This window comes from Zootoca vivipara, chromosome 4 (genome assembly GCF_965207765.1).
Source record: "Zootoca vivipara chromosome 4, rZooViv2.hap1.1, whole genome shotgun sequence".
Classification (NCBI taxonomy): Eukaryota; Metazoa; Chordata; class Lepidosauria; order Squamata; family Lacertidae; genus Zootoca; species Zootoca vivipara.
This window is the reverse complement of record NC_142587.1, coordinates 24678802-24695366: the sequence shown is the minus strand read 5'-3', so window position 1 is coordinate 24695366 and position 16565 is coordinate 24678802. Positions and strand designations below refer to the sequence as shown.

At 40.4% G+C, this 16565-nt stretch overlaps 1 protein-coding gene across 5 annotated transcripts in view; it reads right to left on the bottom strand.

Annotated features, from left to right (window-relative positions):
- Positions 1-16565, bottom strand: part of ARHGEF7 (Rho guanine nucleotide exchange factor 7) — a 90400-nt gene that overhangs the window by 45196 nt on the left and 28639 nt on the right. For 4 of the 5 annotated variants that reach the window (XM_035114322.3, XM_035114324.3, XM_088667569.1 and 1 more), the window contains exons 3-9: positions 15666-15750; positions 13896-14026; positions 11175-11376; positions 9548-9636; positions 3302-3396; positions 1638-1733; positions 846-968 (exon numbers count right to left, since the gene is read on the bottom strand). In XM_035114322.3, the coding sequence (XP_034970213.3) occupies positions 846-968; positions 1638-1733; positions 3302-3396; positions 9548-9636; positions 11175-11376; positions 13896-14026; positions 15666-15750 (821 nt within the window). Of the gene's footprint in view, positions 1-845; positions 969-1637; positions 1734-3301; positions 3397-4879; positions 4883-6148; positions 6311-9547; positions 9637-11174; positions 11377-13895; positions 14027-15665; positions 15751-16565 lie in introns of those variants that run through there. The other variant, XM_035114325.3, reaches the window with a different exon arrangement.

The following is a 16565-nucleotide window of genomic DNA, read 5'->3' as shown; positions in this document are numbered from 1 at the left end:
TCATCAGATACACTGAAACAGAAGTCAGCAGACCCTTATGTATATTCAGAGGGTGGGTGGGGTGATGGGAATGGGTGATGGGCTGATAGGAGTGGTAAACCTGTTGATGACTGTTAATGACTGCAATTGGTCTTGCCGGGGGGGGGGAGCAAGGGCTGAGGTGCTAAGGAAAGCTTGATCATGTATAATGAGATAAGAATCCTATGTTTAAGGCACTGAACTAAATAGGAATAGCATTACAGGACTTGTAAGGTTGCAAACCTGTGCACACACCCTCAGGAGTAAGGACTCAACCACACTTCTGCCTCTTTCCTCTAAGGAAACCTGCCGTTTACCACTAAATACAAGCAAATGTCAATTGGGTTTTCTCTGGACTGACATTTTCTCCAATTTAGCAATAAAGACCCATGTTTTCCGGGAGGAAGTGGTGGGGCAAAGGCTAAACTGCTTTGACTCATGCCTACAAACTACAAACTACAGGACAAGTGATGCACACTTAGCTCAGTTGGCAGAGTATGAGATTCTTAATCTCAGGGTTGTGGGTTTGAACCCCATGTTGGGCAAAAGATTCCTGCATTGCAGGCGGTTGGACTGGATGATCCTTGTGGACCCTTCCAACCCTATGATTCTAAGTGGAAGTGTGAACCAGCCCCAAATTATATTGAAATCAATCTACATGCTGAACATCAGCAAAAAAAAGCTGATTTCAAAACTGACGCTCACATCTGCTTCACCTTCGGTCTTGTGCCTGATAAACACCTCAATTTGTTTGCAAAACACCATTAAAAAGTGGAAAGAAAAATCAAGTTAAATTTACAAGGTTTTCTTGTTCTTGAGGCACATACCTGTGTTCTGTGAGGACGGTTACTGCCGACGGGTGGTTGGCACAGTACGCAAGGTATAAACTTTTCATTTGTGGCATCAGATTTAGGAAGCAACCACCAACCCGCTGCTGAGTTTCAGGCAACCTGAAAGAAAGCAATGTAAATGCATTTTTTTTAATGTTCTGAAGCTTAATGCACAATGCATTCCAAATACACCTGGGACATTTGTTTTAGTAACCTCAAAGACCAAGTGTAGCTTTGGGAGTCTAGTGTTGGGGAAATTGTTGTAAAGTTGTTATATGTTTGATAGCTCATTATGCGTTGCTGTTACTTGGGATGCGATGTCTTCTATATTTTATCAATCGATGCCGTTGCTTTTGTGCCGAATGCCCATAAGCATGACAAACAAGGAGGAGGAGAGATAACTCAGTGATGAAGAGAATGAAGCTAGAAGCAGTAGCCGACTCCCTAACTGAGGAGTCAAAATTGTTACAGCTGCACCAATGTTTTGAAATGATTTACTTCAAGAATGTTTACTGCTGGAAAGCGTATTTTTTTAAGATAAAGAATAAAAATCACCTGCTTTAATATCCTTTATCACATTACATAAAACTACTGGTTGTTGTTGGGTTTTTTGCATAGTACTTTCATTTTGGGGGGGAGAAGTCACTCCCATTATTTGTTCATACTTTGCAACTGAGCTGCAAGATTTACAGATTTACATCAACGTGTGGGCTACAAATGTCTATAGATGCCAGGTGTCATTCTAAACAGTTAAACATAAACAGTTCTACTAGATTGGATAGTACATACTTGGTGCATTCTTCTAAAGACTGTACAAGCATTTGCTGGAAAGAACTGATTTCTTCTAGGTTTCCCATTAAATATGAAGTATCTGTAGAGTTTAACCTGGAGCCAAAAAGAAAAAAAAGAAAATTAAGTACTTGCACGAAAAACAGTCCACGTCGTTTTTTGGTGTTGCTTATATGGCCAAGACTGGCTTCCAATATAGGAGGCACAAAATCACTCTCCTTTCGCATGCACCCCTGACATCACAGACCTCCCCCCTTCCTCCAACTTCCCATTTGGGGGCTCAGGAAGCTAGAGAGGCAGGGAGACAGGCCAGAGCTCTCTCCCACTAAATACATCCCAGAAGATGGTTTCCATACGCTCTGATTGACAGTGTCCCCCCCATAGCCAGCTTCACTGCATATTCCTGCATTGCAGGGGGTTGGACCAGATGCTGGGGAGGTGGGGAACGGGGGGGGTCTTCTCTGGGGCTAATTTGCATAGGGAGCTTGCCAGAGCAGAATAATGTTTGACAGCCGTTGTAGAATCTTGTGGTGTGATACACTGTGGCAGTTGGTTCAATTATTAACAGTCTCGCGATTCTCAACAGCTCGATTCTTTTAAGGGAGTTATTTTTGGATCATCTTTTAATTAAATATTTTTTAAAAAATCTTTCATCTTGTTATTTATTATGAAGTAGCTGTATTATTGCAAAATAATTTTAGAAATACACTTGAAAGAGAAGTTGCTGAGTTACAACTCATTACCAAACTAAAAACTATGGAGAGACCTGGTCTGAATAGAGGTATTAGATTCATGTCCCATTATACATGATAAAGCTAATTTTAGTCACCTGTCCCTTTAAAAATCCCTTGCCCTTACCTGTGGAACCCACTGCCATCATTAACAGTCATCAACAGTTATAAGGTTGTAGCGATCTCTGCTTCAGAGTATCTGAAGAAGTTTGTATACACACAAAAACTTATACAGTACCTAGAAAGCTTATACTTAGTTGGTCTTTAAGGTGCTACCGGAATTATTTTTAAAAAAATTGGGGGGGGGAATATTCTTTTAAAGACTGTCTTAAGACAAAAATATTTGATTCTCTTGAGGGAGTTCTTTTCGGATCATCTTTTAATAATTTTGTAAAAAAATCTTTCATCTTGTTATTTATTGCGATTCTCAACAGGTAGAGCAGCAGGCTATGTTGTGTTGTGTTGCTCTCTGCCTCAGACTATCAGTCAGTCTGTAAATGTTCGTTCGTCTGTAACAGTTTAATCTATGTAAGGTGCTTTATCAACTAAAAAATATATCCACCTGCACTGTATATATATTTTTACCTTGTAACTGCAAGTACATCAGGTAAAAGTTACATATTCTTTAAACTTTAAAAGAGAGTGTCTTTCGTAGTTTTTAACAGGAAAGAGAATTAAAGGGTCAAACAACTCACATACACATAGTAAATGAGAACTAAAGTCTAATTCCCATAATATACACCTCTAACAAACTAAAAATCAGGTTCCCTTTCACCCATAAGCCCTATTATTATTAATGCTTTTTGAATTTATTGCCTGCCCTTCGCCATAGGCTCGCAGAGCAGGTTTTAAGCAACTTACACTGCCCATAATGGAAGCCCTTAAGATGCATGCTGGCTCAAATAAGGTTTTTCAACGGCAAGATGTACTTACTTTTCACTAGCTTGTAAGGGTCGTAGGTAGTTAGAAAGCATGGTCTGTAGTTCCTTAGCATATTCGTTTTCTGTTTCTAGAATGTTTTGTAGCACCTAGAATACATTTTTAAAAAGCCTGTGACTGTCGTGTTAAAACTACAGAGAGGAGGAAACCAAAATGTCAAGACATCAATATTGTTTTCTATAGGTTGACTATAAATAGGAGAGGAAGAAGTGTGCACGTGATTTTAAAAAAAGCAATTAGCGTAGTAAAAAAAAAGCACGTTTTTAAAGGTTCAAAATGGTAGGAAAGGGCTGTAGCAGAACACTTTGCAGGTTTAATCCTCAGCATCCCCAGAGTAGGATTGGAAAAGAATGTTGCGTAAAAGAACCAAAGGATATGATATATATAAGGGAAATGTCTGACATATCTTCCGTACAGCACCTTGATTATATAAGGCACCGATGGCTAATCTTTTTTTTGACAAATGTGTGTCAGAAATTAAAAGTGTGAGATGGTACTCTGCTCTGCAGCTCGCCTTCCTCCCTTGGGTGTGGTTTTTGCCAAAATACACAGCGCGCACCACTAGAGTGCAGGTGTAGCTAGATGTCAGTGTTTGAAATTAGCCAGGCGCCAGGTGCATTTTGCACCTGGCTATTGACCACTTGCGACCAAGTAAAGATGCCTGGGCGCCAGGATGGCTCTTGACATTTCCACCATCTGGAGATGCATGCCTAGGGATCACTGGATCTGGGCTGTTTTCGCACACTAATACCACAACCTGTAGAATTCTATCAGTTATTATTTTATCTGCACAATCAGAATGAATTTCTGGAACCAAAATGCTTTTTCTGTGCAGCCTGAGCGGGAGCAGTCACCATTAAGAAAAAGAGGTCGGAACAGGCCAATATATACAGGTGAAACTCGGAAAATTAGAATATTGTCGAAAAGTGCATTTATTTCTGTAATGCAACTTAAAAGGTGAAACCAATATATGAGATAGATGCATGACATGCAAACCAAGATATGTCAAGCCTTTATTTGTTGTAATTGTAATTATTCGTCGTTAGGCGGGTCAATTATAAATGGAATGTAATTAATGAAATATAATCGTGATGTTCATTTTTGTTTATTTTTGTATTGTTGTAACTATTTGTTTTATTACTGTGGAATTTCCAAAAGAAAGCATTTGTAAAAATAAAAATAAAAAATAATAAGTTGCATTACTGAAATAAATGCACTTTTCGACGATATTCTAATTTTCCAAGTTTCACCTATATATGTGGACTGGATCGAGTGACTTTTCTTCTTTAAGTTTTCAAAGCTCTTAACCCAGTTCAAGGCTGTCATCTGAACTAGCCAGATGTTTAACTGAGAACCAATCACAGTCAGTCCATCATTTGAAAAATAAGACTTTGGAGCTATCTTACCCAAAAAGGGCAACCAGACATTCCGTGACTATAACCTTGGTTTAAGGAGCATTTTAGCGCCTAGCTTATATACGAGTTTCTAACACTGCCCTAGGAGTAGGGAAATGTTTCCAGTAGTTGCTAAGAGCATTGCAATCTGCAATAATAAGCTATCTGTTTTTACCACTACCTTTTAAACCCCCAATTTTTTTATTACTTTGGGAAGGCTAATAATTCAATGGATCTCCTAGAACCCCCATGATTAGGATGATGTTAGCCTAACTACATTATTCAATACAGCAGTTTCTAGTTGGTATGGGCATAAAACCATCATTCATGCCAGATGTCTATATGAAAACCTGATGAAACAAGTGGCATGCTGAACTATTTGAAATGGAGAATTCACTGCTTCTTTCATTAGTGTTGCTGAACTCAGTTTTATTCCTTTGAATAGGCCTATTCAGCTGAAGAGAGGGTGGGGGGAAGACAATTTCTGAGTTCATTCTTTTGTTGGTAACTTGACTCCTGCCCCGAAGATTAAAATGTCTCCATTTTGCAAGAAGCGCTACGAAGGACAGATGTCACAAAGAACACATAAGCTATTTATTAATTAGTCAGTCAGAAAGTACTGGCTTGCACACAAGAAGCAGAAAGATTAATAAATTATATCTTAGAAAGAAAAGACAATGTTGAAACATCAGCAGACCACAACACTGTCGCATGCAAAGCCAGGCAATGCGTGGGGGGGGGGGACCTGTTGCTTGCTGCATTACAAAACCAGCAATCAGCAGCAAAGGTTGCATTGTATGTGGGGAGGGGGGCATTAAATAAGCATCTAGAAGAAACATTTTATAAGGCTTTCACATATTACACTGGCACTATTTTGCATCATTTTTATGCAGGAGTCATCAAGGTGTATTCTCATGATCTAATCTCCGAAAAACATTAACTAACTATTAAGAGACGCTTAATAGTATCACTCTTAAATGTTTTTAAATTAGCTGTTTTTAATTTTAAAATGCACGCAGTATATTTGCTAATCTGAGAAAACAAACCATATCTGAATTAAAATATGCTGTACTGTAATACAGTTTCTAAATTACCAGCAGCTAGTAGAGCTGCATTTTGCCTAAGTGTAAATTAAATTCCCACAAATAAGCATGTTCCCAAGGTTCAAATAAATTCTACTTTACATTACCTGCATTCATGCAGTACCATTTTTTAAAAAATCCTATTTTGACTTTCAAGATTCATACTGATTTTTTATGCAGAAAATTCTCAATTCTCATGATTTCTCTGTGTATCACTGTTTTCGGATGGGCTTCAAGTTCACTTACCTGCCTTACAGTATTTTTGGAGGTTAAAAAGCATCAAACATAATAATACTTCACATTCAGCATAGCTGCACCTCACGGTTTCTAATCTCACCGCCATACTTGTCTGATCTAATAATCACCTTTCTCCTCTTTCCTGCTTTCTGCACATTCTGGCTGCTGCAAGAACCCATGAGATTTCAAAGACCTGTTCCAAAAGCTCCATCACCATCTGATGGAACTACCGGCAGGTACCAACTGTGGACTGCTTTCACAGACATGGTAACATTTAACAGTCTGCACACAAACGAAAAGCATAAAGAGCTGGATTCATTCAGTGCGAGCTATTTCCTCGGTCACAAGAGGGGAGAAAAATATCAAGTACAGTATGTCTAACAGTTCGCTCACACAATACCCAGTTATCATCCCCAACTTTGACTACAGTGTGGCTTCAAAAGAACAAATAACAAAACTGCTTAAACGACTGTTTTGATATCAGGTGAAAGGAAACTGAGCGCCACTTTGCAATGTTTTTTCTTCTACTTAAAAAAAAGAAAAAAGGATACACAATCATATAGGGAATCTGCCTAAGTACCCACAAACTTTTTGCAGCAAAATAGATCCTTGCATTATGTTTTTTCTGCCTGTAATAGCATATACTCTCTCTCCCCCCCCAATCCTAGAACTGAGCCACTGCAGAATAAAGTCAAAAATATGTAATGCACAAATAATGGTGTGTATCTCTAAATAGCCAAATTTCAAATAGTCACACGATAATAACAGATAAAACCAAATTCAACATTATACAAGAGATTGTTAAAAGTCCACATAACTACAGGAGCCTGTCTCCTGATCTATTTCAGGAAATCTTCATCATGTCAGTTTACATGCAACTCATAACATGTGTGAACATTCCTTTAAAAAAAAACACAAAAAAACCCCAAAGCCATGAAAAATGTGGGCTGAGTTTAACAACTTCACAGCGACTTTTCTGAATTTCCCGAGGAATGTTTTTGGACCCCGGGAGTCATTATGAAAACTTTCCCCAAGAAATACTCTTCACAGATTCGCATGTCAACTACCAAGTGAGAGACAAGTGACAGATTTACTCAGCATTCTCAAATACTAACAATCCAGCTGCGACAAGCACCCTTTGAATATTGTTCAGCAATGTTTAGATTTTGTGCCCTCATCAAGAGTGCAAGTTAATTTCATCAGTGAAGTTCTCTAAAATTTGCATATTACATAATTCACTTTTCAAACATTTTTTTTAAAAAAAAAAAACTTTACTATCCTAATGGGCTCAATTGTTCCCTTTGTTAATTCATTTGAAATAGCCTCCTTTGATTAGGGCAGGCATAGGCAACCTTGGCTCTCCAGATGTTTTGGAACTACAACTCCCATGATCCCTAGCTAACAGGGCCAGTGGTCAGGGATCATGGGAGTTGTAGTTCCAAAACATCTGGAGAGCCAAGGTTGCCTATGCCTGGATTAGGGCAATGGTGGGGGACACAGGGGCCTCCAGATATTGTTGTTCTACAACTTCCATCATCTTTGACCACTGGTCATGCTTGGCTGCTGGAAATGGGAGCTGGAGTCCAACAACATCTGGAGGAAGGCTATAAATAGGCTCCCTACAAACTGATGTACGGGAACCAACATCATCGCTGCATAGGAAGAAGTCCTGAGAGAAAATGGCCAAAGATGGTGTCTTGTCAAAGGAGCTGAACATACAATTGTAAGTCTAAATCCCCGTCTGGGTGACAGAGCACCATTCCTTGCAAGGTACAGAAGAGACCTTGCCTTCTTCCTTCTGTGACATCAATAAAATAGGAAATAAAGTATTCCGTGCAAAAGGAAAAAACTGCACAGACTAGGCCTCTACAATACATGACTGATAAGACATTCTTATGGAATGCATCCGTTGTATATTTAGCATTATCTCTGTGGTGGAACTCTTCCAATATGTGGAACTGGAAAAGCTCCTTTAAACACCTGGTTCGGGTGCTATTAAGGCACACATCAAAAACCTTCCTTCCTTTTCCCATGAAGATCATAAGGAAGGAGAATAGGAATAGCAATGCGTGCATTAGCCCTCACTCACTCTTTTCAGACAGCACAACCACAACCCCCCATTACTAGAAATACTATGAAAATGCCTGTTTGGAATCTGCACCAAAGCCATGCACTATTCCAAGTTAAGTTCCCACCTCTTTCTCTTTTGCTGCAGTTCAAAATTTTGTGCACACAGCAGCAGGTTTCTTGAACAAAGACTAGCCCCAAACATCTCCCAAGACTTCCTCAGCACAAAAGAATTCGCAAAAACAAGAGAGCTCAGCAGCACAGTCTCTCGACTTTTATTTCATTTTTTACATACTGCTTAATACCAAATCAAGACAAAAAAGATAGCAAATACAATGCACATAACAAAAGAAACATATCAAGTGTCAGAATGCAGTAGTCTGGCCAACAAGTATCTGTAAGATAGGGGGGGCTATGGTCTGCAACCCTCCGACCTCCCCGCCCTTCACTCCCCATACTCTCTCCTACCCATAACCACCTGAATAAAAGCACCACCCCTTCCCTCTTCAACCTCCCTCTTGCCAAGGCACATTCTGACTTGCAAAACATGCAACACTCACCCCACTAACACATACACATATCACACCAGTTCTGTCTTACATCAGCTCCCAACCGATCTCCCTACCGCAATCATTCACACTGCATAAACACAAATCATGCAGTACCCACTACTTTTGGAAACACCTTTTCATTTTTGCACAAAGAGAGTCTTCAGGGATTCTAAAACTAAGCTGGGTATTTGGGGCGGTCTTCAACAAAGTAGTTCTGTTAGTGCAAAGACATTCACCTGTGTAATGGGATGCCTTGTCTCCTCTCCCCCTGCACTCCATAAATCTGTTATGGGGTTTCCCCCCAACCCTCTGAAGCAGATTCGGAGAGGGTGCAGGAAGCATGTGGGGAGGACAGATTCAATTTTGCAGACAGGAAGATCTTGCACTAACAAAACCACTTATTTGGATAATTACTCAGACTTGATCATGGGCTCTTCCTTGTTCATCTTGTGCTGCTTTGTATCACTAGAGTCATATAGGCCGAAATGTGCATATTTTGTGCCAGTAGGCATATAAGGTGCCAGCTCTTCCAAATACTGACCGACTTTTAAGCATCAGCCTTTCACTTCAGCATTTGGGTTCCAATTCTTTAAGCCAAGACTGTAAACCCGTGAGCCTCCAAGCCACATATAGTGGCATACAGGGAATTGGGCAGCTTTCTGGTTTGCTGCCTATGTTGGAATACAAAAACAGGCAAGAGTTGTTGTCAAGCATCCTGGTTTGCCACAACACGTGGCTGGTGGGCTCTCTGCAGCTTAGCAAATAGTGGTTTAAGGTGCCCAGCTCCTGCAGATGAAGAACCTTTGCAAAAATCAAGCAAACCATGACATCATCACCTTCGGTGCTCTAGCCTTAAGCAAGATCTATGGATAAGTAGTGCACAAGAAAATTCAGATAAAGATTACTCACCACATTATAATAGCTTTTGCTAATTGCAGATGTATCGAATCCCTTTGGTGGACTCTTCAGGCTTCCTGATTTTGGGGAGACAGGTTTTTCTGAAATAGGGAATATATTAGCAGTAGGGTGCAATTTCACAGCTCGGACACTAGAGGTCAAACAAAATGCTCTTCTTAAAACTTGTTGCGGCAAAGTTCAGGACCATTTACTTCAGCTATTTATTTACAAGCACAGAGCTCATTCATATGGATCCATCTCGGCTTAGTAAACAAAGATATGAATGAGTCTTTTTGCCTGAGTGTTTCATGTTCGCAGAGTCCGTTCCATCAGCACACTGATGGAAGTCTTCAATTAGAAACAGTTCCTTGTTCCACTTTTAGAACAAGCCAGGATCTTAAACCACAATTTGAAGATTTTAAAGTCTGCCTTCTTCCAAACCTGGTAACCATTGTTTCCCAGTTTGGACACTACAGGAAACTGTAATCAATTGAAAACTTATGGAGTTAAATTGCTGTGTGACAAGAAGGAAAAGCACTGAATCCGGGTCATTTGTTATAAATCTTAGCCTGGAGACTCTGGAACACATTATAGAAACTAACAGGTGTATTTTTTTAAAAAATGAAAGATAAGACCTGGGGCTTTACATTGCCTGCCACTGGTCACTGAACCATCTTCACTAGGACTAGGAATCCAAATGTGAAAGCTAGTAACTTGTAAACAGGTGTCAAAGCATACACCTGCTTAGCAGTCACCATCACATAATGTGTGGGGATCTTACTGAGGCTGCTAAACATGAAAGAAAATCTGTGTATCTGTATGCAATGCACCTAACCATGTTGTCAATACATGTACTGGAGTCTTCAGAACAAAATCTCTCATTCAGTACCCTGCCCTGATGTACAAAAGGTAGATTAAAGAATTTCACACTCATTTTTGTAGCTGGGATACATTGGCATGCATTGTCACAAATATATATGTTACATAAAGGTAAAGGTAAGGGGACCCCTGACCATTAGGTCCAGTCGTGACAGACTCTGGGGTTGCGGCGCTCATCTCACGTTATTGGCCGAGGGTGCCGGCGTACAACTTCCAGGTCATGTGGCCAGCATGACAAAGCCGCTTCTGGCGAACCAGAGGAGCACACGGAAACACTATTTACCTTCACGCTGGAGCGGTTTCTACCCTGTTTCTCCGAAAATAAGCCATAGCAGGATTGTTAAGCATTCAAGGAATATAAGCCATACCCCGAAAATAAGCCATAGTGATAGGCAGTTTAACCTTGTATGTTAAACTGTACCATACTTAATTAAAAAAATAAGACATCCCCGGAAAATAAGCCATAGTGTATTTTTTTTTAAGGAAAAATAAATATAAGATGGTGTCTTATTTTCAGAGAAACACGGTAATTATGTACTTGCACTTTTTGGCGTGCTTTTGAACTGCTAGGTTGACAGGAGCTGGGACCGAGCAACAGGAGCTCACCCCGTCGCAGGGATTCGAACCGCTGACCTTCTGATCAGCAAGCCCTAGGCTCTGTGGTTTAACCCACAGTGCCACCTGCGTCCCACATATGTTACATAGAAATCCACAAAGAAAATAAGTTTGGGCAGTTTATAAGCAGGCTCTTGAAACCCACCATTTGATTTTACTTCTCGTACGTAATTACTGGGAAACCAGCCTGTCTTGCCATTGTGAGTTCCTTCCCACCAGCCTCCTTCTTCCACTCTCGTAACATGAATAATATCTCCTTTTGTAAAAGAAAGTTCATCTTCATTGGTTTGTTGAAAATTAAACTTTGCCCTTACCACCAGCTGGTGGTTGCTGTTATCTGTCATATCCTAGAAGTGACAAGACAAGTGAAAACAAGAGTTTTAGGTACTTTTTCAAAATGTTAACAAAATTTAACTGAGATGTATGAAACGGCATCTGCAAATCCCCAGAGCAGGATAACAGGCTGAAGAATGAGAAAGGTCTCTGTGGTTGTACAATGGTCTAACCATTCCATTTCTATAACATTTGGGAGTCTAGGAACATGTAGTAAACAGTCATGGCCCCCAGGCATACAAGACAGGCAAAGGTCCTAGGATATTACGAAATCCATGATACTTTCCCAAACTTATACTGTGAAACTTGGCATGGATTGAAAACCTGTGTGGCTGTTTGTGTGAGCACCCAACCACCCACACATATTCGCTGCAACATTTTCCAAACTGAACCTGTAACTGCATACTGATGGAAAAGCTAAGTCAAAACAGATGCCTGCTTATCACTTTCCTAGGAGTGCCCTAAGTGCTCTTTCGTTTAATGTCCCAGCCTGTATGTGTGAATCAGTATAAGCTGACATCGGCGACTGATGCAAAACGAAGTGTATGAAAGGATACAAGCACTCCTTCACATCCATGGGTGGAGTCATTCAAAACAGACTGGAATAAAGCCAGCCACTGATTTTAGGATTTACGGCTGCCTTGACTAGTAGTGGAAAGTATGCAGTACTTTCAGCTGCTTAGAAACTTCAGGAGTAAAGAGTGCAAGACAGCCTTAAAAGAAGTGGTATGGCCGCTTACTCCATTCTAGAACATGGACGCCAACTCCTCCATCAGCTTGACACCAACCTCACCCTTTGCAAACAGTGTGAACAGTCATTGTTCGGCAGATTTGCCATTCCTGGAAATGCACGGGATACCTTGACCATACCAAGCTAACCTTCAAATCAAACACAGAGGCTATTTTTACATAGTTCTATAAAAGTTCCCACAGTAGGAAGAAAGTGAGCATGAAATGGCAAGGACTGGTCAGAAGACGTGGGCCTCATTTTGTTCATTTAATTTATATCAGAGGTGAGGCACTGCAATGTTGCTGGACAGGAATTCCCATCATTCCCTTGACCAACAGCCATGCAGGCTGGGGCTGATAGGATCTGGGAGTCCGACAGCATCTAGAGAACCACTGGTTCTCGGCACCTGATGCCTATCATTGGTTAGTTGCCTTTCAGCAAAAAAAAAAACTCTGAGATGACAAGCAGAGGAACAACATTTATATGAACTAATATTATTTACTCTCACAGATTTTACCATCACACTTCAAAAATTGGAAAAACCACAGACTCAGAAAATATCTGAACCAAGAAACAGGGTTGAATTCAACCACTCACTGGATAACCATGGGCCAGTCACTGCCTGATGACCTAATCTACCTGACAGGGTTGTTATGAAGATAAATGGGAGAGGGCGGGAAAATGGGCCACCATGTCCTCCTTCAAGAAAATATGGGATGTAAATATAAAAAACAAACTAGAACAAACCCTTATATTTCCCTGAAGCAGAACAGAACTTGAACCATTATCCAGAAGTCTTAGTCAAGTATGAAACAGAACAGAACCACCCCCTCCCTATACAAAAAAAATCAGGTTACCAGGTTCAGACAAAAAAGCATAGGTTGCTTCTTCACCTATGAACGTGCATGGTTGTACAATTAAAAAGTACAAATGAAAGAGGCCTTTGAGATTTATCTAGTACCTAGATAGTATACTTTTAAGGTAGGATTCATACCCCTTTAGCTGTAAAAGTTTTAGACCTATTACTTTGCTCTGAACTGCATTATCATGTGCCTTATTTTCTCATCACACATGTGCGAACTGAAACTGAATGAATTCATTTGACATTGGCAGACTTGGTTGCCGAGGGCAGTAACTACCGGTAGCACTAGCCCTCACTCAGAGCAGAACTATTAAAGTGAATGGGCATGGCCAATTTAAATACATTGGTTTGAATGGGTCATTTCTAAGTAGGACCCATGTTCGACACAACGCTGAAATTTAACTGGTTAAAACCTAAGCAGAAAATGAAACACAAATGTAATGCTTGGGCACCCATTGAGTAAAGAGGTCTATTCTTCATGTATTATGACTTAAGATAGTGCACAGAATAATAACAACAACAACAACAACAACAACTACCTGCCCATTTGACTGGGTTGCCCCAGTCACCCTGGGCAGCATCTGATAACAAACACGGAGGAACTAGATGGCTATGAACTGTTTACAAAAGCACCATTTCTAGGACTCTTTGGCCACAAGCCAATAGCTAAGCACACTTAAACCTCACTGGCGCACTAGTGGGTTTAAGCAACACCTGACTGCACTGAATTGTTGATCTCAACCCATGAATCTGCAGAATCCGAAAGCAGATTCCTCAAAACAGCACGAAACATATTTAAAGTCTCAAAGGCTTATGCTACGGATAGCTGAGAAGGCAAAGATCAAGTATCTTGTGAATCTGAGCCAAGCTTCTCACTTTGCAGCACTAATTAAGGAGAGTGAAAAGAAAAAGAAAGAGAATAGAAATAGGTCAACACTCACCAGACTTCGATACTGGCCCTGAAAAAGTTTTGAGGTTCTGCTATGTAAAGATTGGGATCCCAGGGAATCAAAAGATTTTATTCGATGAGATGATGGCCTTGCGCACACAGAATCACTTCCTAGCCCAATATCTGAAAAAAAAAAGATAACCATGGAACATTAGCATTTCAAGTTAAGCACACATATACAGTGTAAAATTTGTGCATTTATATTTGATTTCCTAAAACTGAAGTGTAGAATTCCCAGAAATGTACGTGTACACTTTAAAAGCAAATAATAATAATCACACCCCTCATCCCCCAAAATCAAATGGAATGCATGAGGGCATACTTCCATATCCACACCAGGAGGCACATTTGCATGCATGTCCAATTTAGACCGCCTGTCCCTGATCCCAAAAGTGATATCATTACTATGGAAATGAGGAGGAGGATGTGTCACTTTCCATGTATGGTGTCTCCTTAGTTGGATCAGGCAAGAAATCCATGAGGCGTGGGGTGGGAAGAAGAGGCCGGTAGGTAAAGTCCTCACTGTCTTATTTGGGAAAGGAAGGCACCATACCCCAACAAGAGTAGCAAGATAAAACAAATCATGAAACATTTTCAGGGTTCTAAACTTATTAAAATGTATATAGCCCACTCTTTCTACATTCAGGGAGGCACAACATCTATAATAGACACATTATATGGGAATGTAAGTGCCACTGAATTCAATGTGGCTCATACAATTAAGCACTTAAATGCATCTTTATAATCTACTAGCCCCCCCCCCCCCAAGCAGCTCCTTCTCTCTCTGGAAGAAATCCTACAACCATCCTAGACTATGACACCAACTATCAGGAACCAGAATAGCCTACCACAAAACCTATCTATCCGTAATTATATGGTATACTGTAGCTGTAAACTGGTTTGAGAGCCAGTTTTGAATAAAAAGTGAGGGATACATATAATAAAATAAACATTCAATTAGATTGCTTTTAAAGGGACATATCAGAACTTCTGCTAGATTATTCCTCAGCTCTACTGTTGTCCAGCTTCACTGATGTTCGCAAACACATCAGAGGAAGCCCGTTCTCATGTTGCCACCCTGCGGACCACACGTGGAATTAATGCAATAAAATAGGCTTTGACACACATACTAATATTATGAACTGTTAAGTGTATGTTTGTGCACACACGCACATGAGTGCTTTAAGAGACAGTGACATTTATGCCCCATAGTCATGGGGTATCAAAATCATTAGAGGTGATCCTATGATCAAAACAACAAATGTCTGGTACACACCACAGAATTATTACTAGAAAAATGGGACAATTGTCCATCTATCCTCTTAAAATGGAAAAAAGAGCACCAAAACAGACACAGTAGGTATATATTACTAAGAAAAGTAGAGGTGTTCTGTACCTGATGCCAAATATATTCCAAATAGCATCTAAGTATGGAAATGGGGCACTTGTGCAGGGAACACTGAAAACCAAGCAAATTCCAAGCTAATGACTTTGGCGCTATCATCAACAGAGCTATTCAGGTATAGTTCCTTTATTTAGTTAAGGAAGCAAATTCAGCTCATGGACAACTGGGGAGCTGTGAGCCAGAGTGTCGCCAGAGTGTCGCAAGAAATGAGTGGCATAAAAATCCTGCTGCTGAATGGTAAATACAGTGAACTTTTTTTAAAACAAAAACCCTGAAACATAGAAACTTTCAGCAAAACAAACAAACAAAATACAGAACAGCGAGAAAATGAAGTAGGTGGAAATGGATTTTACTTACCTGCTGTTACTTTGTTTAGAGCAACCAAGGAGCTGAGCACCTTGTTGAAGTTCTGTCCCTGATAGAGATCATTTGCATCAAACGTCTTTAAAAAGAAAAGAAACATGAATACATATTAAGTCATGCTAGAAAGAAAGCCACTGCAAGTTCAAAACGAAATTGTTCTGAAAGATCTCAGCCAGGTTTTGATCCGTTGTTTTTATTTTATACACACAAACGTGAGTTGCAAAGAGCGTACAACTTCTGTTTCTCTTGCGAGGACCCCCTACCTTATTAGCTTCCAGGCCCAATTCAAAGTGTTGACAATGGCTTTTTTATGCACTTTGCCTACCTGAGTGAACATCTCCTGCCACATGTGTCCCCCACACCCATAGACATGCCAAAGGGAATTGGTTGTGTGTGCCCTTTCACACAGAACTCCAAGGCCACAGGACCACGTCTTCTCTCTTGAACAACCTCCTTATGGAATCCATTTCCAAAAACACCCCTACCTGGCCTATTGTATGCCCATCTTCCATAGGCCACTTAAAGATTCTCCAGAAGTTATCCCTTTTACAGGCTGATGAGTCAACTGCAGTACAGAGGGGCAGCTATGCCAACCTGTTTCAGCAAACACAATAGCCCTCTTCAGGCATTAGATTTAGGGGTGGGGTGGGATGGGGGGAACCTTACCCTACTGTACACAGGATGTATTAGCCAATCCTGCAAAGTCACCCAGAAAGGACTATTTATTTTCCACATGTGGCCCTCTATCTCTGCCTGAACCAAATGAAGTTATCAGTTGTCTCTCTTTTTTAAAACAAAAATACAGAGTGGGAACTTGTCCTAAGCAGAGCCTGCATTCAGAACCAATATACTGTACATAAGGAAGCTTCACCCTACCCCCCCCCCGAGGTTGCA